The sequence below is a fragment of the Schistocerca piceifrons genome, chromosome 4 (genome assembly GCF_021461385.2).
Source record: "Schistocerca piceifrons isolate TAMUIC-IGC-003096 chromosome 4, iqSchPice1.1, whole genome shotgun sequence".
Classification (NCBI taxonomy): domain Eukaryota; kingdom Metazoa; phylum Arthropoda; class Insecta; order Orthoptera; family Acrididae; genus Schistocerca; species Schistocerca piceifrons.
Window position 1 is genome coordinate 69,010,498 of NC_060141.1, and position 25,818 is coordinate 69,036,315.

Here is a 25,818-nt window from a genome sequence, read left to right on the forward strand (position 1 = left end):
GGGAAGCGGCAGACAGAGACAATCAAAAGCATACTCACTAGTCGTCGCAAAGAGCACACTGATGTATTAGTTAGGACACCCAGTATTACGCCAAGAAACACCCAGACAAAATATTTGACATAAAGCGGAGCTCGTAAAATGTATATAAAACGATACCAATAAAGAATACGGAGTAATAATATATGCGTGTGTCAGGCAATGTTTCCTCCAAGGTTACCTGAAGTCTAACATCGCACCCCTCCAGCAACACGTGGACGGACTTGTTTAATATGTGGGAGAGAGTCGCAGAGATACTGAAGGAACTGAACTGGAAGACTCTTTAAGATGGTTGTAAACTATCCCGAGAAATCGTATTAGAAAAATTTCAAGAACCGGATTCAAATTATTGTTCTAGGAATATACTACAACTCCCTACGTACCACTCACCTAAGGATCCTTAAGGTATGATTACAATAATTACTGCACATACACAGGCATTCAAACGATCATTCTTTCGCGCTACATGCGTAAATGGAACTGGAAGAAATCCTAATAAATGGTACTGTGGGACTCATCCTCCGCCATGTACCTCAGGATGGTTTGTAGAGTATATATGTAGATGTAGGGACAGGGTGGTACTTTTGTGACTCTTACTTTCGTCTCCGGTAGCAACAAACGGCGAAAATTTGTCATAGGGACAGTTTTTGTCTATCAACCAGAAATAAATACCATCCCCCTGTTCCAAAAATCTGTTTCAGGAGTGTTAATCTCAAACCAGCCAACATATTTACCAAAACTTTGTTCCTCCAACAGTCCTACTCCTCATTTACTGCATCTCCAGTAAAATGAAGTGGTCTTTTTCTTTTTTTTCTTTTTTTTGTGTTTTCAAACAGTGACGAATATACACTACTGACCATTAAAATTGCTACACCACGTACATGACGTCCTACACACGCGAATTTTAACCGACAGGAAGAAGATGCTGTGATATGCAAATAATTAGCTTTTCAGAGCATTCACACAAGGTTGGCGCCGGTGGCGACACCTACAACGTGCTGACATGAGGAAAGTTTCCAACCAATTTCTCACACACAAACAGCAGTTGACCGGCGTTGCCTGGTGAAACGTTGTTGTGATGCCTCGTATAAGGAGGAGAAATGCGTACCATCAAGTTTCCGACTTTGGTAAAGGTCGGATTGTAGCCTATCGCGATTGCGTTTTATCGTATCGCGACGTTGCTGCTCGCGTTGGTCGAAATCCAATGACTGTTAGCAGAATATGGAATCGGTGGGATCAGGAGGGTAATACGGAACGCCGTGCTGGATCCAAACGCCCTCGTATCACTAGCAGTCGAGATGACAGGCATCTTATCCCCATGGCTGTAACGGATCGTGCAGTCACGTCTCGATCCCTGAGTCAACAGATGGGGACGTTTGCAAGACAACAACCATCTGCACCAACAGTTCGACGACGTTTGCAGCAGCGTGGACTATCAGCTCTGAGACCATAGCTCCGGTTACCCTTGACGCTACTTCACAGACAGGAGCGCCTGCGATGGTGTACTCAACGACGAACGTGGGTGCACGAATGGCAAAACGTCATTTTTTCGGATGAATCCAGATTCTCTTTACAGCATCATGATGGTCTCATCCGTGATTGGTGACATCGCGGTGAACGCACATTGGAAGCGTGTATTCGTCATCGCCATGCTGGCGTATCACCGGGCGTGATGGTACGGGGTGCCATTGGTTACACGTCTCGGTCACCTCTTGTTCGCACTGACGGCACTTTGAACTGTGGACGTTGCATTCCAGATGTGTTACGACCCGTGGTTCTATTCTTCATTCGATTCCTACGAAACCCCACATTTCAGCAAGATAATGCACGACCGCATGTTGCATGTCCTGTACGGGCCTTTGTGGATACAGAAAATGTTCAACTCCTGCTCTGGCCAGCACATTCTCCAGATCTCTCAGCAATTGGAAACGTCTGGTCAATGGTGGCCGAGCAACTGGCTCGTCACAATACGCCAGTCACTACTCTTGATGAACTGTGGTATTGTGTTGAAGCTGCATGGGCAGCTGTACCTGTATACGCCATCCAAGCTCTGTTTGACTCAATACTCAGGCGTATCACGGCCGTTATTACGGCCAGAGGTGGTTGTTCTGTGTACTGTTTTCTCAGGATCTATGCACCCAAATTGCGTGTAAATGTAATCAAATGTCGGCTCTAGTATAATATATTTGTCCAATGAATACCCGTTTATCATCTGCATTTCTGCTTGGTGTAGCAATTTTAATGTTCAGTAGTGTATTACGCGTTAATTAAAGAGAGTAGCATTCTTAATAGCAGATCGGAGGAAGACAATGTTAGTATAGTCCTATTTAACACCAGGTGCGTCAGTGAAAATGTCTCTATTCTCGCTCGTACTAGGGACAGAAAGATGACTGAAACCAGATGTTAACAGCAATGAAATTTCGCAGTGGAATGAATATTGCAGTGACGGACTGGAAACTGGTGGTGGAGGCGCGTAATAATATGCACTGAGGCTTAGTACAGAAACCGAGTGTGAAATAATTTGTATGAAGCTAAGTGTTAGGGACAGAAAGATGACTGAAACCAGATGTTAACAGCAATGAAATTTCGCAGTGGAATGAATATTGCAGTGACGGACTGGAAACTGGTGGTGGAGGCGCGTAATAATATGCACTGAGGCTTAGTACAGAAACCGAGTGTGAAATAATTTGTATGAAGCTAAGTGTTAAGAGGTGGAACAGACGTAGTCCTTGAATGCTGTTATAGCCCACGTCTGTCAGTGGCAGTAGTGGCGCAACACATGAGGGGGAACTTGGAGAAGTCTCAGCTAAATTTTTGCTGGTCATGTTATGTACTAGCTGAAGATTTCAACTTACCAACTTTACATTTCGAACTCACGCGATTAAGGCGGGCATCAGAGGCGGAGAGTAATGTGACGTTGTTCTAAGTGCCTTATCCTAAAAACACGTCGAGCAGCAAATCAGAGAAGCAATTTTTGAAAATAACATTATAGATCTCCTAGTTGCCGACGAACAGCAACTTGTAGACTCAGCGTAAAACAGGGAACACTTGACCATAAGGCAATTACAGAATCGCTGAGTACGGCCATAAAAAGTAATATAATAAAGGTGGAAAGTTATTGCTGCTTAGCAAGGGCATCAGAAAACACACTGAAGATAACCTGAGCGGCCAACAAGAAAAATTTGTGTCCACGACCGAAAATACTGTGTACCTAAGAGTATTGTACAATATGCATTAGACAGGTGTGTTCCCAGTAAAGCTGTGAGATTTGGAAAAGACCCACCGTGGCTCGACAACCATGTTAGAAAGCTGCTACGAAAATAAAGAGACCTTCAATGCAAATCTAACCGTATCCAAAGCCTCACAGACAAACAAAAGCTGAATAAAACCAAGACTAGCCTAAGGAGAGCCACGCATGAAGCGGTAACGAATTCTGAAGGATAAGGTCCGTCTACTAACATGACAGAAACTCCTAAGAAGTTTTGGTCTTACATTAAACGTACTGAAGCCATCTGTCCTGCCCCTTTGTCACCATAACGGCATAGAAACGTCCAAGACTCTTTCACCGGTTCCTTCTTTAAATCGTCGCACGAAGGTCGGAATGACAGATATCGAAGGAAGTGATTACGGGATACAAAAGCAACTGAATTCGCTCAACTGTGGAAAGGTCACTGGATCTGATGGCGTACCAATACGATCTGCTTAGAGTAAGCCGATGTGAAAGAATCTGCTTCTGTGCTAGCAACATTGTACAGTAGTTTGCTGGAGGGCCGAAGCATTCATAGTCATTGGAAAAAAGCGAAGAGGGATTGGTCGAACAGACGCACAAAGCTATAGGCATATATTCTGACGTCGGTCTGTTGTATAATTATGGAATATCTTTTGTATAATTATGGAATATCTTTTATGCTCATTTATTATTACATTTCTGGAGACCGAAAATCTCCTCTGTAGGAAACGACGATCGTGTGAAACCAAGCTTTCCCTGTTCGTCTACCAGCCCCAGAAAGCAGTCTACACCGGCGTCCACTCCGATGCCGTTTTTCTTGACTTCCGGAAGACTTTAGTTACAATTATGTGCTGCCACTTAGAGCGTACGGAATACAACACAAGATGTATAACTGAAATGGGGTTTCCAGCAAACAGACGTAAAAGTAACTTTGGTCGTACGCCAAGAGAATGTTATAGGACACGTAGAAAGTTCTGTGAGGCTTCACGTTGATGATTCTGTTTACGCTTCAAAGTTCGACTGACATGCAGAAAGATTTTCGGAGAGTCCTTGGTACAGGGATTGACAGTTGACAAATGCATGATTACACGATTGCAGAACAATTACTGGAAACAACCATACACATAAATTATATCCACCTATATACGTAAGAAGCGATTTAACATGGAACAACCACACAAAAATAATTGCAGGTAATGTAGGCACCAGACAGAGGTTCATTCGAAGAACCTTTAGGCAGTGTAGTCCACACCAAGGAGGAAGCGATGGAAACGGTCGTTCGCATTGCTCCTCAGTTTGGGATCCGAACGAAGCAGGATTATTGGCCCAAACAAAGGGAATATCCAAAGAAGAGCAGCACGTTTCTTCACAGTTTCATTTAATAAGTACGAAATCCTCACGGAGATGCTCAGCCAACGCCAGTATCGTACGCTACAAGAGAGGCGATCTGCGACATGGTATTGTTTACTGTAGAAATCAAGTGAGCGTATTTCCGCAGAAGAGTCAAGAATATGTTGCTTCTTTCTACGTATTTCACTTGAAAAGGCCATGGAGGCTTTCCAAAATCGTTGTTCCTTCTGATAATTCGCGACGATTATAGGAAAATGGGGAAGTGACAATAACGCACAAAGTATCCTCCACCACACACCATAAGGTAGCTTTCGGAGTAAAGATGTAGCTGGATGACCGCGGACGCATCAACACGTTTGGCTGAGGCACCGAGCGACGCTTAAACGACCAGCGTGTTCCCACCAAAGCACTTATCCTATGATGTTCGAACAACTTACGGGTTTGCTGCCGTTCTCAAGGCACAAATGCAAGGAGGAAGAAATGTGCACCGAAATTTAATACCTCGGTTCACAGAGGAGAAAGAAGGAAGATACCACACAAAGAACAAGTGTCAACACAAACAAACATGACCAACACCACAAATATCGATAGTGACTATTAATCAACAGGTGAGGTAGCACTAATTCTGTCCCTCTGTTTTTTGATGAGAGACAGAGCCGGACTACAAGCAGCATTCCTTGAGAATGGCAGGGTGTGCTCCTGTCGAAATATCATCGGTGGTCGACGATGTCACCCGGCAGCAAACCCGGAAGTTGTTCAAACATTCAATTTGCCGGGAAAAGTTAAGGTCTCACCTTATGCAATGATGTTCACGTCTGAGGCGCGAAACCGATAATGGTGTACCAAACTGCGTAAGAACTAGGACAGTTCAATCTTAATATTGTGTATTGAACCGGGGACCTAGAAACGACGGAGAGGATTCGTCCCGCCGTAGCCCTCAGTGGTTCACAACAGGCCACAGCAGTCCACCCACCCCACCGCCGCCCCACACCGAACCCAGGGCTATTCTGCGGTTCGGCCCCCAGTGACCCCCCCCCCCCCCCCTCGCAACATCTCATACCAGACGAGTATACCTCAAATGTTTGCGTGGTAATTATGGTGTACATGTACCTGGAGACAGTGTTTGCACAGCAATCGCTGACATAGTGTAACTGAGGCGGGTGTAAGGGGAACCAGCCCGCATTCACCGAGCCAGATGGAAACCACCTAAAAGTCATCCACCGGCTAGCCGGCACACCGGACCTCGACACTAATCCGCCAGGAGGATTTGTGCCGGGAAGCGGCACGCCCTCCCGCTCCGGAAACAATGCGCGCGGCTATTACAAAATTTTTAAATTTTTAGAGAATCTGTCAAATTATTAACTTTTGCCAGCTCTCCTTGGTTTGCTGGACATGGAACTTAAAAATAAAGGGGAAAAAAAGCAGATCCTGTGGCTCATACCTCGTTGTTGAAGCAATTGTTACGCCTTTTACCGCATGGAGCTGTTACCCAGCATACTTGTCCTGAAATTTGACTTCGGAAGTCTGTTGTGTGTGTGTGTGTGTAAAGCGATTTCGACTTTTGTTCATTGGTATAGGTACGAGTTCACTTTACTTGTGATCGTAATTATCAGTCTCGTATGCGTGTAGTCTTATCGCACTAGGGGCGATCTTGACTTCTGTACGCTACGTCGCTTTCTGTACTGACTTACCTACTACAGTGTCAGGCTACATTTGGGTCAAGCCTACAGAAAATGTGCTTGGAAATGCAAAGTGAATTAACCTCATTGGATCCAGTGCCTCCTCTCACCACCCACCCTCCTGTCTCCTAATCATATGGACGGCCAGCCCATGTGCAGACCTGGAGCCGATTTGAGGTGTAGTGGGAAGGAAATCTTTAGTCATGACGTCTGCGGCTGTGTTACAGGGAGAACGAGAGCGGAAACATCCTGGACAACCTGCTGTCGCGCATGGAGCAGTACGCCAACAACCTGGAGGCGCTGGTGGAGGAGCGGACGTCCGACTACTTGGAGGAGAAGCGAAAGTGCGAGGAACTGCTGTACCAGCTGCTGCCCAAGTAAGTCCGAGATCCGTCAACAAGTCTTCTACTCACCTTCCCCTTCGTCATGCTTCTTACGGTTACCATTTCGTTAAACTACGTCCATTAAAACCTTTTATTCCTTGCTACAGAGAATTATTGTCAGGTCATAACCACAGTCAAATTGAAATCCACATGCTATCATCTATCATCACGTACGTTATCTAGGAATTTAAAGATTAGAATATACAGAACTATTATTCTACTAGTTATGCTGTATGGGTGTGAGACTTGGTCTCTCACTGTGCAAAATGAAAAGCCGTTTCGAGTACTTGAAAACAAAATTTTCAGGAAAATTTTCGGAGCAAAAAGGGATGACATTAGCGTAGAGTGGCGAAAACTACATAACGAAGAGGTTCACGAACTCTATTCAAGCCCTGACATAACCAGTATTATTAAATCACTTAGGCTGCGATGGGCAGGTCACGTAGCTCGAATGGATGAGGGCAGGGCAGCACGCATAGTGCTGGTAGGGCACTTACAGGGAAAACGTCCTGTGGGGGACCGAGGCGTAGATGGGAGGACAATGTGAAGGCTGATTTGAGGAGCCTAGGTATTGAGGGTGAATGGAAGGAAATAGCCCAAGACAGGGACAGATGGCGAAAATATGTTGCTGCGGTAATGGACTCTCGAGTCCGGTATGACCAATGAGTAAGTAAGTAAGTATGCTACCATCTACGCAACGTTCATGCAGTACAGCTCGCGACCTCTCTAAGTCTGCTAAAGAAACAACGACTCGCTATTTTAGAAAATCGCACTGAAGTCAAGTACAACATCCCTGACATAAATCTTGTCAGAAGTCCTCAGGCTTTGGTTGTGTTATCACATCCTCTTCATTCTGACAACCATTATAGGTAAACCCCCTCGTAGAATGTAGCAGGGCGTCGTGCGGATGACGCAGAAGACGTCTTTCCGCTTATGTCTTTTTCATCAAGGGTCAGACGTTGGATACTATATGGCTAAGAGTAGCGGTGTAGTAACATCTCCAACAATCCCAAATTCCCCTCAGACATAAAAATCCATACTGGAGTCTCCCGTACTGTGTCTACTTGCTGGTGGTCCTCCAGGACTTTCTGTTTGTTCTGGGCCCGTACGAGTGCCAGCTGTCTTCTTTCTTCAGTCGTAACCTTAAAATATGGGAACACCATAAGAAATGTACGACTGAACACAAATTAAAATGCTAGACAAGCATGCAGCTTGCGGTCTTATATTTAACAACTAACGACAACTGTGCTGTTTCTTCAAGATGGTCCAAGCGTCAGTCGAGGACAGGGAGTATTCTAGTTGTCGTTGTGATACTGGCATCAATGTTCTTAAACAGAATACCTATTTTGACTGAAATGACTGCGAAACATGGTATACTTAAGTACTTCAGTTATTGCGTGTTTTGGGTGATGGCTGTGTCAATGTATTTGCTATTCTTTTTTGATATGTGTTGTGAAAGTGCATCGCTTTCATATTTGTGATAACCATCGTTATGTGCAATGTGCGAGTATTTGATCGTGTTCATTTCTGTCTCATAGTCATCAGCATTATGTGCAAATTCCTGTATTCTGTTTAAGACGGATATGAAAGCAACTTGTTTATGTGAGTTGGGGTGTTTGAAGGATGTATCATTGACAGTGTCTGTGTTTGTGATTATCAGGTCCAAAAATTCCAGGCTCGTTATATTCATACTCAAATCGAAACAGACTTTGCTTTGACACCCGTCTTGTTTTTGCACACTGTTGAGTCACTTTTGAGACAATATGTTTCAAGCTTAGAAGTTTGTGAGCAATCTCTAACAATATCTCAAGTGGTACAGAAATGGAGGTACCTGAAATGTAGTAAGAAGATAGCCACATCACAAGAAAATACTAAATGATAATTTTAAAAGTTTTCCTTGTGAACGGTAGACCAACACACTAAGAGACCTAGGCTCTTATTTGATCTTCTTTTCCTCCAAAGCACGATAAAATCACATGCCAAGACTACACCAAAAACTTTATTATCTGTGTTCACTTGGGTTAAATGCTTTTTTACTACCACTGCAGACTTATGGCGAGGTCTAACCTCGAAACATGTTGCTGATTAAGTAATTTTTGTAGCCGCCAAATTTTTTTGACTGGTAGCGATATTTCTAAAACCTTTTAATACTTATGAAGCAGTTATAGTCGGTTAACAGTCAATGTAGCTTTAATTTATACTAAGCCAGATGCCACTAAGTATCTGAATAACAATCCGTCTACTTAGGTATTTGATAGGTATCCTTAGTTGCTTGTGGTTTTAATAACGAAGTTAATAATTTAGCATAAAAGTTGCTTTTCGAAAACGATGGTGACTGTTACTGGATTCGTCGACAGGACTTCCAGATGCACATCCTTGTCCATATTTTGAACTTTAGGAGTAACTAGATTCACTATTACAACGGCTTGTAGAAATCTCTACCCACCACATACGCAGCTCTAAAGATTTTATTCAAAGACTAAAATATTGTAGCTGATGATTGCACAGTTGTCTGCTTGAAATTGGAAGCATTATTCATTATGCCATGGAGAGTGCAAAATGTAGAAACGTATTCCAGATCCACTAGATGGACTGGCTTTCCTACAAAGCACTCCTAACTGACCACCCAAAAGAAAAATGCATACGTACTCTGAGACGGCCCATGACGACGAGATCGTATTTCAACCTGGTAATGTAACGAATCAGGTGTGTGCCCCAGAAGGCACACACCTGTGACTAGTGAGTGAGGATTAAGTGTGGGAAATAGCGGAATCCCAACTTACGTTGTTAACTTGACGTACCTTAGGGGAAATATTCAAAGGAAAGTCACCTGACGCGTTCATGTCTTCGGATATAGACTGCAAAACAGATTTCATTCTTCATAGCAACTTACAGAAATGGTGATGCTTTTCAAAGAGTGGAATGGTGGCGAAAGAGAAAATGCATTACTTCAAATTACTTCGTTGTATCAAGCTAAGTCTGTGAATATATTTTTAGGAAGGAAGAGGCCAGAACCATATATTTCGTTCGTACCCAAGCAGTAAAGAAGAAACACGGCCAAATATGTAGTGTCATATAACACAATAATGAGTAAACAAAATACACTACGAATCTTTTAAAAATATGTTTTATTTGGCGGTAAATAAAATTAGTCTTACTTACACCAGTTACCATGATGAAACACAACAGCTTTACTTGTAATAAAAACATTTTTGGTGAACTTCCTCCTGTTAGCTTTATATGGCCAGTATAAAGTCTGAATGCCAATTGAAGGCCTAGTCATCATAATGGCAGAATTAGCAATTCATGAACGCATAAAATAGTGCGTTTCCTGTGGAAGAATTGTCGTGAGCCCACCTCTTACAACAAAGACACTGGACCCATTGTTGGTTGTATCGTTTCAAGCAGTAAGTACAAAGGCAATTTTTATCCTCATTATCAGAATGTTGCAGGTTATAAGGGAAAAAAAGAAAAACTGGGCGGAACATTTCTTGAGATGGACCTTCATTCTTGATTCCACCTGTTGTTGCCTTGAATTTTCCTTGACTGTGATATCAATTGGCATGCACCACCAGCCCTTAGTCAACGTGTCAATGTATTTCCTATTCTTTTTTGATATGTGTTGTAAATGTGTATCGCTTTCATGTTTGTGATAACCATTGTTATGAGCAGTGTGCTAGTATTTGATCGTGTTCATCTCTGTCTCATAGTCATCAGCATTAAGTGCAAATTCCTGCACTCTATTTAAGACGGATATGAAAGCAACTTGTTTATGTAAGTTGGGGTGTGTGGAGGATGTATCATTGACAGCGTCTGTGTTTGTGATTATCAGTTCCAAAAAGTCCAGGCTCGTTATATTCATACTCAAATCTAAACACACTTTGCTTTGACAGCCATCTTGTTTTTGTACACTGTTGATTCATTTTTGTCACAATATGTTTCGAGTTTAGAAGTTTGCGAGCAATCTCTAACAATATCGAAAGAGGTATAGAAATGGAGGTACCTGAAATGTAGCAGGAAGATAGCAACATCACAAGAAGATACTACTAGTTGTCGAAACTACAATAGAAATTTTCAAATTTTGAAATCATACAAATGAACCTTATAAAGTAAAAAAGCTCCTGTAAACGAAGATATCTTTAGCTATTCTCGATTTTAAAAGGTATATGCTCTCTAGTAGCTTCCATATTTGAGTAACAAAATTTGTTCACCTAGCAAAAAAAAACAAAAAAAAACACTCACATATCTTCTTCGCGCTTAGGTATTCACTCAGCTGGTATAGTCACGTTTGTGACAACCCTCAGGTAACGGCAGCACTAATCCTCCATTGTCGGTAGCGCTCTAGAAACACTGGTACCTCAGAAAAGTGATCTGCGTAAACGAGCACTGAGCGGGAAGTCGTCCCGGTCTACCGTTCCATCCGACGACATTCATACTGACACTTTCCCGTCACCAGTACTTCGACATATGAGACCGTTCTTGCAAGAAAATCCTGCAGCTACCTGTGACCTTTCAATGGCGTTTCCAGAAAAGTGCTATAACTCATACCAAATATGAGGTCGGCATAGTTCTTCGACGCCATTCACAGTGCGACCTATTACTTCACGTTACTCCTTTTGAACGCGTACTGGGGTTCGAGTCCTCCCTCGGGCGTAGTTGTGTGTGTTGTTCTTAGCATAAGTTAGTTTAAGTAGTGTGTAAGCCTAGGGACCGATGACCTCAGAAGTTTGGTCCTTTCCGAATTCACACACATTTGAACATTTTGACCGCGTACGCTTTTGCTGAAATTACGTATGAGCATAGTAATACGTGAATATGATTTTTTAATCGACAGTTAATCACACCTCTTCGCAACGTACCGACACCAAGAAAAAACTACAAATACTTTATGTCCTTTCACATCCTGCCTACACGCTCATCCTTCTGCAGGTGGTGCTCACGCAACATTTTGGTGAATGATTGTGGAAAACCGCCTAGAACCACACTCAGGTCTGTCATGGTAACACACGAACAGGCGTCATTCAGCCGCAAGTATTCGATTGGGGTCTAGTCGTCTAGTTGTCTAGACGTAGTAGTAAACGATATATCTTCACTTGTACTAGATCAAGGGTAAAAATCCTGAATACCACGAAAACGAAAACTTTAGGTTCAAATGGCTCTGAGCACTATGGGACTTAACATCTGAGGTCATCAGTCCCCTAGAACTTAGAACTACTTAAACCTAACTAACCTAAGGACACCACACACATCCATGCCCGAGGCAGGATTCGGACCTGCGACCGTAGCGGTCGCGCGGTTCCAGACTGAAGCGCCTAGAACCGCTCGGCCACACCGGCCGGCGAAAACTTTAGGAACATAATAAACATTTTTTATGTAGGCCTGTGTTGCTAAGGGCGCAGGTTGTGTGACAAGCGATAATGCTTTACAAACGAAAACGCCATTGCGCCAAAACTGCCATAAAAATTTCAACGAATCGCTTGACAAGTATAGAAAATTTGCAAAAATAACTTTGTTTAACAGCCAATGTTGTTCTTACTTCCTTCATACTTACACTGACTACAGTTGCTAAGTAATGTTTTGTGGCTCATTTGTGCGACTTGAAAACCATTCTGCCAAATTATCACAAAAAACTGTACTAATCACTTGAAGTGATTTGAGAATCTACACTGAAGAGCCAAAGAAACTGTTACACCTGCCTAGTATCGCGTAGCGCCCCCGCGAGCACGCGGAAATGTCGCAACACGACGTGGCATAGACTCGACTAATGCCTGAAGCAGTGCTGGATGGAATTGACACCATAAATCCTGTATGGCTGTATATAAATCCGTAAGAGCTCTACGGGGTGGAGTTCTCTTCTGAACACCACGTTGCATAGCTCCCCAGATATGTTCAATATTGTTCATGTCTGGAGAGTTTGGTGGCCAGCGGAACTTTACTCAGAAGAGTGTTCCTTAAGCCAGTTCCTGTAACATTTCTTGACATGTAGGGTGTCGCATTGTCCTGCTGGAATTGCCCTAGTCCGTCTAAATGCACAGTGGACGTGAATGGATACAGGTGATCAGGCAAGATGCTTATGTACATGTTATCTGTCAGAGTCGTATCTAGACGTATCAGGGGTCCCAACTGCACACGCTCCACACCATTACAGAGGCTACACTTGCTTGAACAGTGCCCTGCTGACATGTAGGGTGAATGGACTCATGAGGTTGTCTTCTTATACGCTCACGTCCATCCGTTGCACACAATTTGAAACGAGACTCATCCGACCAGGCAAAAAGGTTCCGGTCATCAACAGTTCAATACTGGTGTTGACGGGTCCAGGCAACGCGTAAAGCTTTGTGTCGTGCAGTCACCAGGGCTACACGAGCGAGCATTCGGCTCCGAAAGCCCATATCGATGACGTTTCGTTGAACGGTTTGCAGACTGACACTTGTAGATCTCACAGCATTGAAATCAGGAGCATTTTGCGGAAGGGCTGCACTTCTCTCATGTTGAACGATTCTCTGCAGTCGTCGTTGTTCCCTTTCTTGCAGGGTCGTTTCCCGGTCGCAGCGATGTCGGAGATTTAATGTTTAACCGGATTCCTGATATTCACGGTACACCCGTGAAATGGTCGTAGGAGAAAGTTCCCACTCCATCGCTACGTTGGGGATTCTGTGTCCCATTGCTCGTGCGCCGACTATAACACCACGTTCAAACTCACTTAAATCTTGATCATCTGCCATTGTAGCAGCAGTAACCTATCTAATAACTGTGCCAGACACTTATTGTCTTGTATAGGTGTTGCCGACCGTTGCCGCCGTATTGTGCCTGCTTACATATCTCTGTACTTGAATACGCATGCCTATACCAGTTTCTTTGGCGCTTCGGTGTACGTGAGTAGCTTTATCGAATAGAGAATGTTGAGTTCAAATTTTTCTCACTTTTTTAATACTACAATTATGTAAGAATGTTGCGGATCTCACTTAAGGGCGTTGCAGTTTTTGTTCTCGTTCTGTATGCACGTTAATTGCGCTGTGTTGTTGACCGTTAGATCACCATAATCCGATATGCGCCCTCGACAACCGGCTTGAATGTGTTCTTTTTCCTCCTATAAGGCTGCACAGGGCAAAAAGTTTTATTATTTACAACGCGTAATGCGTTGAAAACCGTTTCTTCCTATGAAATTGCTGGTGTTCGACATGTCTTCTTTGTTTTAGAGTAAATATCAGCATCCTCATAAATACGGGGAGTTCAAATAGTCCATCCGCAGTGTCATATGATTGCTAGCCGCGCGTGCCGTAGGACTGTTCGCATACCTGGGTTACTTCCCTTCAAGTGGACTCTCCCACCATTCCACTGTTTCGTTTATCTCAGCCAGCGATAGTAGTATCGTTGGTGTGTGTCGTTACGTGTTCACGTGAACGGTTTAGTTCCTTTGTTCTTTTGCTTCATTTTTGCCACTGTTAAAATGCTAACCATTGAAGAACCTGTGTTTTTTTACTCGAACAAGTGCTCAAAGCTGGCGGTAAATACACAGTTTCAGTTCATCAAACATTTAATTCAGTTTTTCCGGAGACAACATTCCGACATCGCGATACTGTGCGAGATTTGATTAACAAATTTCGAAGTACGTGTTCAGTGACAGAGGCACCGAGAAGTGGGAGTCCTAGAGTTTTGTCTGAGGATAAACTACTAGATATTTCGTTTAAAACGTCCGTGGGTCCTAACAAGTCAGTAAGAAAACTCGCCCAGGAAATCGCTGTTAGTGTCAGAACGGCCCACACAGCTGTAAGGCAAAAATTAGGACTTTTCCCACACAAAGTGACAGTGGTGCGAGAACTGAAAAATACTGATCATGGCAAGAGACTGCATTATTGTCAATGATTCAAAAATTTCGTTCAACACAATGGAAGGGATATTCTTAATGAAACGTTTTTCATTGATGACTCGTGGTTTCACTTACCCGGGTACATGAACTCGCAAAATTCTCGTTTGCGGCGTACTGCAAATCCTTTGTGTATTCATGAGGAACCACTTCATTCTGTGAAAATAGGAATTTGTATTGCAATTTCTAGGCGTCGGATTGTGGGTCCCATATTTTTCAACGAAACAATAAACGCAAAACGATACTGCGGTGACATCCCGAACCCATTCAACGAGGACTTGTGTTAAGTGAAACACTGAACAGTTATTTTCAACGAGATGGTGCAACCACGCACACAGCTCGCTTGCTGATGTTTTTGGTGATCGCATAATTTCACAGGGACTTTGGGCTCTACGAACGCCTGACGTAACACCACGTCACTTCTTCTTCTCGGGTGCAGTGAAAGCAACTGTCTATAAAAACTGTGCCGGCCGAAGTGGCCGTGCGGTTGAAGGCGCTGCAGTCTGGAACCGCAAGACCGCTACGGTCGCAGGTTCGAATCCTGCCTCGGGCATGGATGTTTGTGATGTCCTTAGGTTAGTTAGGTTTAAGTAGTTCTAAGTTCTAGGGGACTAATGACCTCAGCAGTTGAGTCCCATAGTGCTCAGAGTCATTTGAACCATTTCTTATAAAAACTGTACAAATCCCTCGATGAACTGAAAACGGCAATATCCACTTTCACGGCTACTGTTACAGACGAAATGTTACAGCTTGTGTTTGGAAGCATGGTTCAAATGGCTCTGAGCACTATGGGACTTAACTGCGGAGGTCATCAGTCCCCTAGAACGTAGAACTACTTAAACCTAACCAACCTAAGGACATCACACACATCCATGCCCGAGGCAGGATTCGAACCTGCGGTCGTAGCGGTCGCGCGGTTCCAGACTGCAGCGCCTAGAACCGCTCAGCCACTTCGGCCGGCTTGGAAACATGATTAGACGAATTTAAGTGTGTCTTCAACAACAGAGGGGACACTTTCAACATTTAATGTGAAAATTTGTTCGTAAAAATGAATATTCAGTAAATCAATAACTTGTATTTTACTGAGTTTCATTTCGGTATATTCACTATGGCATACGGCACGCGCGGCTAACAGCCATACGGCACTATGGAGAGGCTTTTGAACACCCCGTATAAAACTAGGAAACTGTACTGTCCGTCGATGAACTATGACACAATAACGTACACTCTTACGATTTCTCTGAAATGTAATGTTTTGTCTCCTCGAGAAGTATGCTCAAAATTGTTACTAGACCATTCTTGTAACTTTAATGTCATCTGTTTGTACCTTCGACAAAGGTGCAGAAAAATTTGGTGATGCGACAATTTCTTCATCGAGGTAGTATAGATAGTGCTTGTTTCGGTTTTTATCTTGCTGACCCAGGAAAATTTAAGGCCTCTTTGCATTAATAGCTCGTTAAGGGAGGGAGAGTTAGGAGTAATGGCCGTGCGGCACAGACTTAATTACGTTAACTGCGCCGTAAAACGCTCAGCTTCCATGGTGAACACCAAACACCATCGCCGCGGTAATTTCAAACCTGTGACTTGGCCAGACTGGGTACCTCTGCTCTCGTGTCACAGTCACTGAATAAATATGTACTGAACAACAGGCAGCCTGTCTTTGTCACTTCATGAAAAGAAGTGGTTTTCAGTCACTTGTCTTTCAAATGTTAAGATGCTATCCTGTTTGTCATATCGGGCTTGTGTTTCCATCTCCGCTTATCCACGACATTTAATTATCCCGGTAATCTCTATCAGACACTCTCTCACTCAATTTTTTCCCCTTCACTACTCTTTCCTATCTCAAGATCACGATTCCACAATGCCCTGATCTGTATGTCTCTGACATGTTTTCTGTTTCGTTTGGTAATATTTTTCCACAAAATTCTTTCTTCCACTACATCCATTCCTGTTTGACGTATATCACTTGTATCATCTTTAAAATGATTCCTATTCGTCCGCGTCTGGTGTTGACATGAAGTTAGTGTTGAACAGAATAGGCAGACGATATATCCTCTAGGTTTCCTCGTATTTTGCACCTGTTTAAGAACTCATCTATCTGGGTGTCTCATTCATTGATATCCGTACGTCATCTTTCGTATATTTGCATTGCGTATAGTGATGACGCAGACTGCAGCCAACGTTGTCTTGTCGATCAGCTCAGATCGACTAACCTCAGACTCATAATAAGTTGTCTCTAATACGTGACAATAGGCATGAGTGACGTATCATCGAGTTATATCCCCGCGGGAGCGTATGGTATACGTTTTCCGATCTCACTAAAAGAAATAACCGGTTAGTGAGAACTGGAGTCGCAGCTATAGACGGAAAAAGAAGACCGGATGCCGACAGAGTGCTATGGATCCGCATCGCAGCGGGCTGGGGTAGAGCAGAACGTCATTTGCAGCGATATTGCCGCTGTGCTGCCGTCCCGGGGGAACTAAATTTCCAGTCGCGCCCGCTATTGGCGGAGCGATTGGCGGGCAATACACGACGTGGGCAATTACACTGGCCTGTAAATCATGGCTCTCGTTCTAAGGGCCGGAGCGAGCGCCGTCCGGCCAATACGCGGCGCCACGTCCCACTCATCTGTCTCCACACGCGGCCCCGTCTGTGGTGAATCCCACTTGTTCGGACGACCCCCTTTCCAGGGCACTTCAGGTATTCCCTACTGGTGTCACACAGACAGGAGGTTTATTATGTGTAAATTAGATATTAAGTACCTGCTTCACTGTTTTAACAGTATCAAGGGTCACCCTGACCTCTGGAGGACGACCGTTCAAATCCGCGTCCGGCCACCCTGACTTAGGGTTTCCGTGATTTCCCTAAATCGCTTCAGGCAAATACTGGGATGGTTCCTTTGAAAGGGTACGGCCGACTTCCTTTCCCATCCTTCCCTAATCTAATGGGCTGCGCGGGATTAGCCGGGCGGTCTGAGGCGTTGCAGTGATGGACTGTGCGGCTGGTCCCGGCGGAGGTTCGAGTCCTCCCTCGGGCATGGGTGTGTGTGTTTGTCCTTAGGATAATTTAGATTAAGTAGTGTGTAAGCTTAGGGACTGATGACCTTAGCAGTTAAGCCCCATAAGATTTCACACACACTTAAACATTTTCCTCCTAATCTAATGGGACCGAAGACCTCGCTGTTTGGGCATCTCCCCAAAGCCAACCAACCAACCATCCAACCTGACCTTATCTTACTGTTTATGATTACAAAGTTTTAATGAAACCCTAGAAAAAATTCGAACTGTCACCATGACTCTTGATATAAGTCCTTCTGTACGTACGAGGGCCATAATGAATGTAATGAGCAACAGTTTGTTAGGAAATTGTCAGTCTTCATCTTTTAGACAAACCAAGTACACCATGTTAACACATGCTATTCCAAGGGTAAGGGGGCGGGGTACTTTATGCCAGTCTTTTGAAAATATTGTAATCTGGTCTAACAATTTATACTTTAACGTTATGGAAAAAAATATTTTTTGTGTTTAATCATATCGTATACAAGATCCCGTAATTGTTTTGAATTTTTCCGTAAATCGTAACCGAATATAACTTTTCGCCATGGACGTCATAGTCATACATTCAAGTTCGCGATCCATCTGACACATGAATGTATCTTTAAAAAGTATGTTGTGAATTAAAGTCAGTGACAATTAAAAAATGGCTCTCAGCACTATGGGACTTAACATCTGAGGTCATCAGTCCCCTGGAACTTAGAACTACTTAAACCTAACCAACCTAAGGGCATCACACACACCCAGTCATCACGAGGCAGAGAAAATCCCTGACCCCGCCGGGAATCGAACCCGGGAACCAAGCGACAATTAAGGAAATTTGCATTTAAAATGTTTTTATGGTGCTCATAATGCACCCTCTCTTTATGTGTACACATTACGGAAAGTGTGTTGGTATTGCTAAGATGGTGCTAAAATATTTTGAGTTTCAGGGCCTCCTTAAACATCAGTACTCATTTAAAAAATATTTTGTTGATAAAGCTTAACAACAATTGACGAAACTTATTTTTTTCTCTGTTTTTCTGTGGTGGGCACAAAGTACCCCACCGCCCCCTCTCGGTAGCGCGCGTCACGGAAAATATGTTGGTACTGCTAAGGTTACTCAACATATCTACATCTGATAAGGTTGAAAAGTCAGCCAACCAGCTAGAGACAAATATTTGTTAGTCCTTAACCTAGGCTTCAATATTTCTAAAAATATCTTCTTCAGAAGGAGTGGGCCTTGTTACACTACATGATAGTGCATTAGATTAGATGAAGCCGAGCTGCTCTTGTCATATGTAAAACTGGTAAAACAAGAATCATCCCAAGCCATGGCTTTAGACAGCAGCCGTATTACATTTAGTGTACTTCAGAATTAATGCTCACTAGTAAATTCACACAGGTAGAGGCTCTTGTCAACGTAAAATTGTTACAGGAGTCACAGGAGAAAACATTTGCATAAGTTACGTGTACATCATTCCAGAGACAAAGGCCGAGATGTATGTCGACAAGACAGGGCATTTACAAGTGAGCATTCATTCTGAAGTAAGATGACTGTAATCTGGTTGCTACCTAAAGCAATGGCTTGGGATAGTTCTTGTCTTGTCAATTTCAAACATGACAAAAGCCACTGGGCTTCATCTAATCTAATGTACAGTTATGTGATGTAAGAAGGCCCATTCCTACTGAAGAAGATATTTTTAGAAATATCGAAACCTATGTCAATTGCTAATAAACCTTTGCTTACCGTTGACTGATTTTTCAACCTCTTCAGATTTAAACAGTTTCTGTTCCGCAGGCATGTTTAAGATTTTTTTATGTATCTGCATCAATGCTCCGCAAGCCACATTATGATGTGTGGTGGAGGGTACTTCTGGTATCAGTACCTTTCCTGCTCCACTCGCGAATGCTGCTTGGGAAGAAAGATTGTCGGCAATTCTCTGTATTGGCTCAAATTTATCATATTTATGTGTCAGGAAGTAATATGTTCTCTACCTCTTCCCGTAAAGTCCTGTCTCTAAATTTTAAAAGTAAACCTCTCCGTGACGCACAACGCCTCTCCTGTAGCTTCTGCCGCTCGAGTCTGTTGAGAACCTCGGTAGCGCTCTCGCACTGACCAAACGATTCCGCGACGGAACCCTCCGCTCTTCGCTGGATCTTCTCTGTCTCCTCTATCAGTCCTACTGGCAAGGGTGCCCGATTGATGAACTACACTCAACAATCGGTCGAACAATCGCCATGTAAGCCAGTTCCTTACTGGATGTGTTACGTTCGTTAAGAGTCTTCCTATTAATCTCGGTCTGGCATCTGCTTTTCCTACTGCTTGTTTTGTAAATTCACTCGTCTTAAGGTCGCTCTGTGTATTTACTCCTAGATGTGCGAGGTGCACTCAAGTTCTAAGGCCTCCGATTTTTTTCCAATTAACTACTCACCCGAAATCGATGAAATTGGCGTTACTTCTCGACGTAATCGCGCTGCAGACGAACACATTTTTCACAACGCTGACGCCATGATTCCATGGCAGCGGCGAAGGCTTCTTTAGGAGTCTGTTTTGACCACTGGAAAATCGCTGAGGCAATAGCAGCACGGCTGGTGAATGTGCGGCCACGGAGAGTGTCTTTCATTGTCGAAAAAAGCCAAAAGTCACTTGGAGCCAGGTCAGGTGAGTAGGGAGCATGAGGAATCACTTCAAAGTTATTACGAAGAAACTGTTGCGTAACGTTAGCTCGATGTGCGGGTGCTTTGTCTTGGTGAAACAGCACACGCGCACCCCTTCCCGGACGTTTTTGTTGCAGTGCAGGAAGGAATTTGTTCTTAAAAACATTTTAGTAGGATGCACCTGTTACCGTAGTGCCCTTTGGAACGCAATGGGTAAGGATTACGCCCTCGCTGTCCCAGAACATGGACACCATCATTTTTTCAGCACTAGCGGTTACCCGAAATTTTTTGGTGGCGGTGAATCTGTGTGCTTCCATTGAGCTGACTGGCGCTTTGTTTCTGGATTGAAAAATGGCATCCACGTCTCATCCATTGTCACAACCGATGAAAAGAAAGTCCCATTCATGCTGTCGTTGCGCGTCAACATTGCTTGGCAACATGCCACACGGGCAGCCATGTGGTCGTCCGTCAGCATTCGTGGCACTCACCTGGATGACACTTTTCGCATTTTCAGGTCGTCATGCAGGATTGTGTGCACAGAACCCACAGAAATGCCAATTCTGGAGGCGATCTGTTCAACAGTCATTCGGCGATCCCCCAAAACATTTCTCTCCACTTTCTCGATCATGTCGTCAGACCGGCTTGTGCGAGCCCGTGGTTATTTCGGTTTGTTGTCACACGATGTTCTGCCTTCATTAAACTGTCGCACCACGAACGCACTTTCGACTCATCCATAACTCCATCACCACATGTCTCCTTCAACTGTCGATGAATTTCAATTGGTTTCACACCACGCAAATTCAGAAAACGAATGATTGCACGCTGTTCAAGTAAGGAAAACGTCGCCATTTTAAGTATTTCAAACAGTTCTCATTCTCGCCGCTGGCTGTAAAATTCCATCTGCCGTACGGTGCTGCCATCTCTGGTACGAGTTGACAATGAACGTGGCCTCATTTTAAAACAAAGCGCATGTTTCCATCTCTCTCCAGTCCGGAGAAAAAAAATCGGAAGCCTTAAAACTTGAATGCGCCTCATATTACGGTAGACACTGTTTCCAGCAATTTGTCATCAATAGTCCAGTCGTACAGTTGTGGATTTCTTTTCGTTGAATGCGTAATATGTTACATTGACTGACATTCAGGGTCAACTGGCGGGGCCTGTTCCCCTCATCAATCATTTGTATGTTATTCTTCAAATACTTACTGTATTAAGACATTGCTGCCATCTTGTAGACGACCGCATCATTTGCGAACGTTCCTAAAGAGCTTCCGACGCTTTGAACTAGATCATTTACACTGAAGAGACAAACAAACTGGTACACCTGCCTAATATCGTGTAGGGCCCCCGCGAGCTCGCTTAACTGCCGCAACACGACATGGCATGGACCAGACTAATGTCTACAGTAGTGCTGGAAGTAACAGACACCATTAATCCTGCGGTGATGCCCATAAGTCCTTAAGAGTAATACGACGGGGTGGAGATCTCTTCTGAACAGCGCGTTGCAAGCTCAATAACATTCATATCTGGGGAGTTCCGTGGCCAGCTGAAGTGTTTAAACTCATAAGAGTGTTTCTTGACCCCACTCTGTAGCAATTCCGAACATGTAAGTTGTCGCATATTCCTACTGGAATTACCCAAGTCCGTCGGAATACACACTGGACATGAATTGGTGCAGGTGACCATACAGGATGCTTACGTACGTGTCACCTGTCACAGTCGTACCTAGACTTACGAAAGGTCCCATATCACTCCAACTGCACACACCCCACACCATTACAAAGCCCATAAGCTTTAAGAGTCCCCTGCTGATACGCAGGGTCCATGGATTCATGAGGTTGTCTCCATACTCGTACACGTCCATCCGCTCGATGCAATTTGAAACGAGACTGGTCCGAGCAGGCATCATGTTCCCAATCATTAACAGTGCAATTTCGATGTTGACGGGCCCAGGCGAGGCGTAGATTGTTTCATTCGTCGTTGGTCCCGATCTCACAGGATCTTTTTCCGGCCGCAGCGATGTCGGAGATTTGATGTTTTACCGGATTCCTGACATTTACGGTACGCTCGTGAAATGGTCGTACGGGAAAGTTCCCACTTCATCGCTACCTCGGAGATGCTGTGTCCCATTGCTCGTGCGCCGAGTATAGCACCACTTTCAAACTCACTTAAATCTTGATTACCTGCCATTGTAGCAGCAGTAACCGACCTAACAACTGCGCCATACACTTGTTGTCCTGTATAGGCCTTGCCGACCGTAGCACCGTATTGTGCCTGTTTACATAGCTCTGTGTTTGAATATGCAATCCTATACCAGTTTCTCTCGCGCTTCATTGTATACAGGCTGTTACAAAACGGTACGGCCAAACTTTCAGGAAACATTCCTCACACACAAATAAAGAAAAGGTGTTATGTGGACATGTGTCTGGAAACGTCTAATTTCCATGTTAGAGCTCGTTTTAGTTTCGTCAGTATGTACTGTACGTCCTCGATTCACCGCCAGTTGGCCCAATTGAAGGAAGGTAATGTTGACTTCGGTGCTTGTGTTGACATGCGACTCATTGCTCTACAGTACATCAAGCACGTCAGTACGTAGCATCAACAGGTTAGTGTTTATCACGAACGTGGTTTTGCAGTCAGTGCAATGTTCAAAAATGCGGAGTTGGCAGATGCCCATTTGATGTATGGATTAGCACGGGGCAATAGCCATGACGCGGTACGTTTGTATCGAGACAGATTTCCAGAACGAAGGTGTCCCGACAGGAAGACGTTCGTAGCAATTGATCGGCGTCTTATGGAGCACGGAGCATTCCAGCCTATGATTCGCGACTGGGGAAGGCCTAGAACGACGAGGACACCTGCAATGGACGAGGCAATTCTTCGTCCAGTTGACGATAACCCTAATGTAAGCGACAGAGAAGTTGCTGCTGTACAAGGTAACGTTGACCACGTCACTGTGTGGAGAGAGCTACGGGAGAACCAGTTGTTTCCGTACAATGTACAGCGCGTGCAGGCACTATCAGCATCTGATTGGCCTCTACGGGTACAATTCTGCGAATGGTTCATCCAACAATGTTTCAATCCTCATTTCAGTGCAAATGTTCTCTTTACGGATGAGGCTTCATTCCAACGTGATCAAATTGTAAATTTTCACAATCAACATGTGTGAGCTGACGAGAATCCGCACGCAATTGTGCAATCACGTCATCAACACAGATTTTCTGTGAACATTTGGGCAGGCATTGTTGGTGGTGTCTTGATTGGCCCCATGTTCTTCCACCTACGCTCAATGGAGCACGTTATCATGATTTCATACGGGATACTCTACCTGTGGTGCTAGAACATGTGCCTTTACAAGTACGACACGACATGTGGTTCATGCACGATGGAGCTCCTGCACATTTCAGTCGAAACGTTCGTGCGCTTCTCAACAACAGATTCGGTGACCGATGGATTGGTAAAGGCGGACCAATTCCATGGCCTCCACGCTCTCCTGACCTTAACCTTCTTGACTTTCATTTATGGCGGAATTTGAAAGCTCTTGTCTACGCAACCCCGGTACCAAATGTAGAGACTCTTCGTGCTCGTATTGTGGACGGCTGTGATACAATACGCCATTCTCCAAGGCTGCATCAGAGCATCAGGGATTCCATGCGACGGAGGGTGGATACATGTATCCTCGCTAACGGACGACATTTTGAACATTTCCTGTAACTAAGTGTTTGAAGTCACGCTGGTACGTTCTATTGCTGTGTGTTTCCATTCCATGATTAATGTGATTTGAAGAGAAGTAATAAAATGAGCTCAAAAATGGCACTGAGCACTATTCGACTTTACTTCTGAGGTCATTAGTCACCTAGAACTTAGAACTAATTAAACCTCACTAACCTAAGGACATCACGCACATCCATGCCCGAGGCAGGATTCGAACCTGCGACCGTAGCGATCGCTCGGTTCCAGACTGTAGCGCTTAGAACCGCACGGCCACAAAATGAGCTCTAACATGGAAAGTAAGCGTTTTCGGACACATGTCCACATAACATATTTTCTTTCTTTCTGTGTGAGGAATGTTTCCTGAAAATTTGGCCGTACCTTTTTGTAACACCCAGTATACAGGGCGTAAACAGTATAAGGCGCCAAAATTATACAGATGGTACATCTCGGTGTGCTTGTATCATGTACTTTATTTTTGTATTATTGAAACCTAATGTAGTTGGTATACGAATTTCTGTTTACGTAGTCAACCGACAGTACACGGCGTACCGAGCTTATTTTCTACAATGGCGGGGCGGCCAGGGAAAGGCAACGAGCCGACCAGAGGATTGAAATCATTAGACGTGTACAACGACGTGGTGTGACAATCAGGTGGTACCGAAAAAAGAAATGTAAACGGTTTCTGGGTTGTCAAGAATGTGTAATTCGCTTTACGTGAATTGAATACAACCAGTCTGTTTCTCAACAAGTCGATAACGAAAGTCGTAGTAGTAATGACAAGCTAATACCAAACACAATGTATTTCCACTAGTAGAAATTCAATCAATCACCAAGTAGATAGTTGTGGATTAATTACAATAAACTGTTGCACCTTTTTACGGCAATGCCATAACGAATACTAAATTTGCATTGTTTTCTTTCTGTACAACAAATCGCAACGAAAAGAAAACCCATTACTTCGTTGCCTCTTACACCAATACTACAATAAATGTTCGAAATGACCACCATTCGCTTCTACACATTCTTCATTACGGCGAACCCAGTTTCGTCGCACTCGCTCACGCAAATGCACATTGGCCTTTATGGTATTGGCAGTATCTAAAATTTTCTGCGTCAATTCGTCCACATTATTTACTGGCTCAGCATAAACAAGTTCCTTCATATGGCCCCAAAAGTAAAAATCCAGTGGATTATATCAGGGCTGCGTGCTGGCCATCGACGTGGACCCGAACGCCCGATCCATCGTCCTGGAAATCGACTATCCAAAAATCTGCATATTCTGTGACCAATGTGGGGTGGAGCACCATCGTGGTGGAACCACATGTTATGACGTATGCCTAACGGAATGTCTTCTAACAACGTTGGTAACAATGTTTCCTCTAGAAACGTTCGGTAATATTTACCAGTCAAACGTGCAGGTAAAACATAGAGCGCAATAATGTAATTATCGAGCATACCCGCCCACACATTTACGGAAAATCGTCGCTAAAAATGAGGTGCCACTACGTGGCGAGGATTGTGTTCACTCCACGTGTGCATATTACGGAAATTAGTTATTCCGTCGTGCGTGAAACACGCTTCATCTGTGACGAGTATTTTGTTGACAAAATCATGCTGCGCACTGTATAACAAAAACCACTCTGAGAATTCACGTCGCGGAGGGAGATCTTGTTCTTCCAATGCTTGTACGCGTTGAATGTGGTGAGGCCGCAGACGTTCCTCTTGCAAAGTGCGATGAACGACAGAGTGCGATATACCCACGTGGCGGGCGATGCTTCTAGTACTCTGAGAAGGATGCGGTTCAGAATTCTTTCCTCAGCTTCCAATGTACGGTTTGCGCGTTGTGGGCCTCTGCCTTCTGCGCGGGGCA

The 25,818-nt window shown here is 44.0% G+C and overlaps 1 protein-coding gene across 2 annotated transcripts in view; it reads left to right on the plus strand.

Moving 5' to 3' along the window:
- The window catches only part of LOC124795224 (atrial natriuretic peptide receptor 1-like), a 1,189,640-nt gene that overhangs the window by 1,121,910 nt on the left and 41,912 nt on the right, over window positions 1-25,818 (plus strand). For both annotated transcript variants that reach the window (XM_047259145.1, XM_047259146.1), the window contains exon 15: window positions 6,522-6,671. In XM_047259145.1, the coding sequence (XP_047115101.1) occupies window positions 6,522-6,671 (150 nt within the window). The remainder of the gene's footprint in view (window positions 1-6,521; window positions 6,672-25,818) is intronic.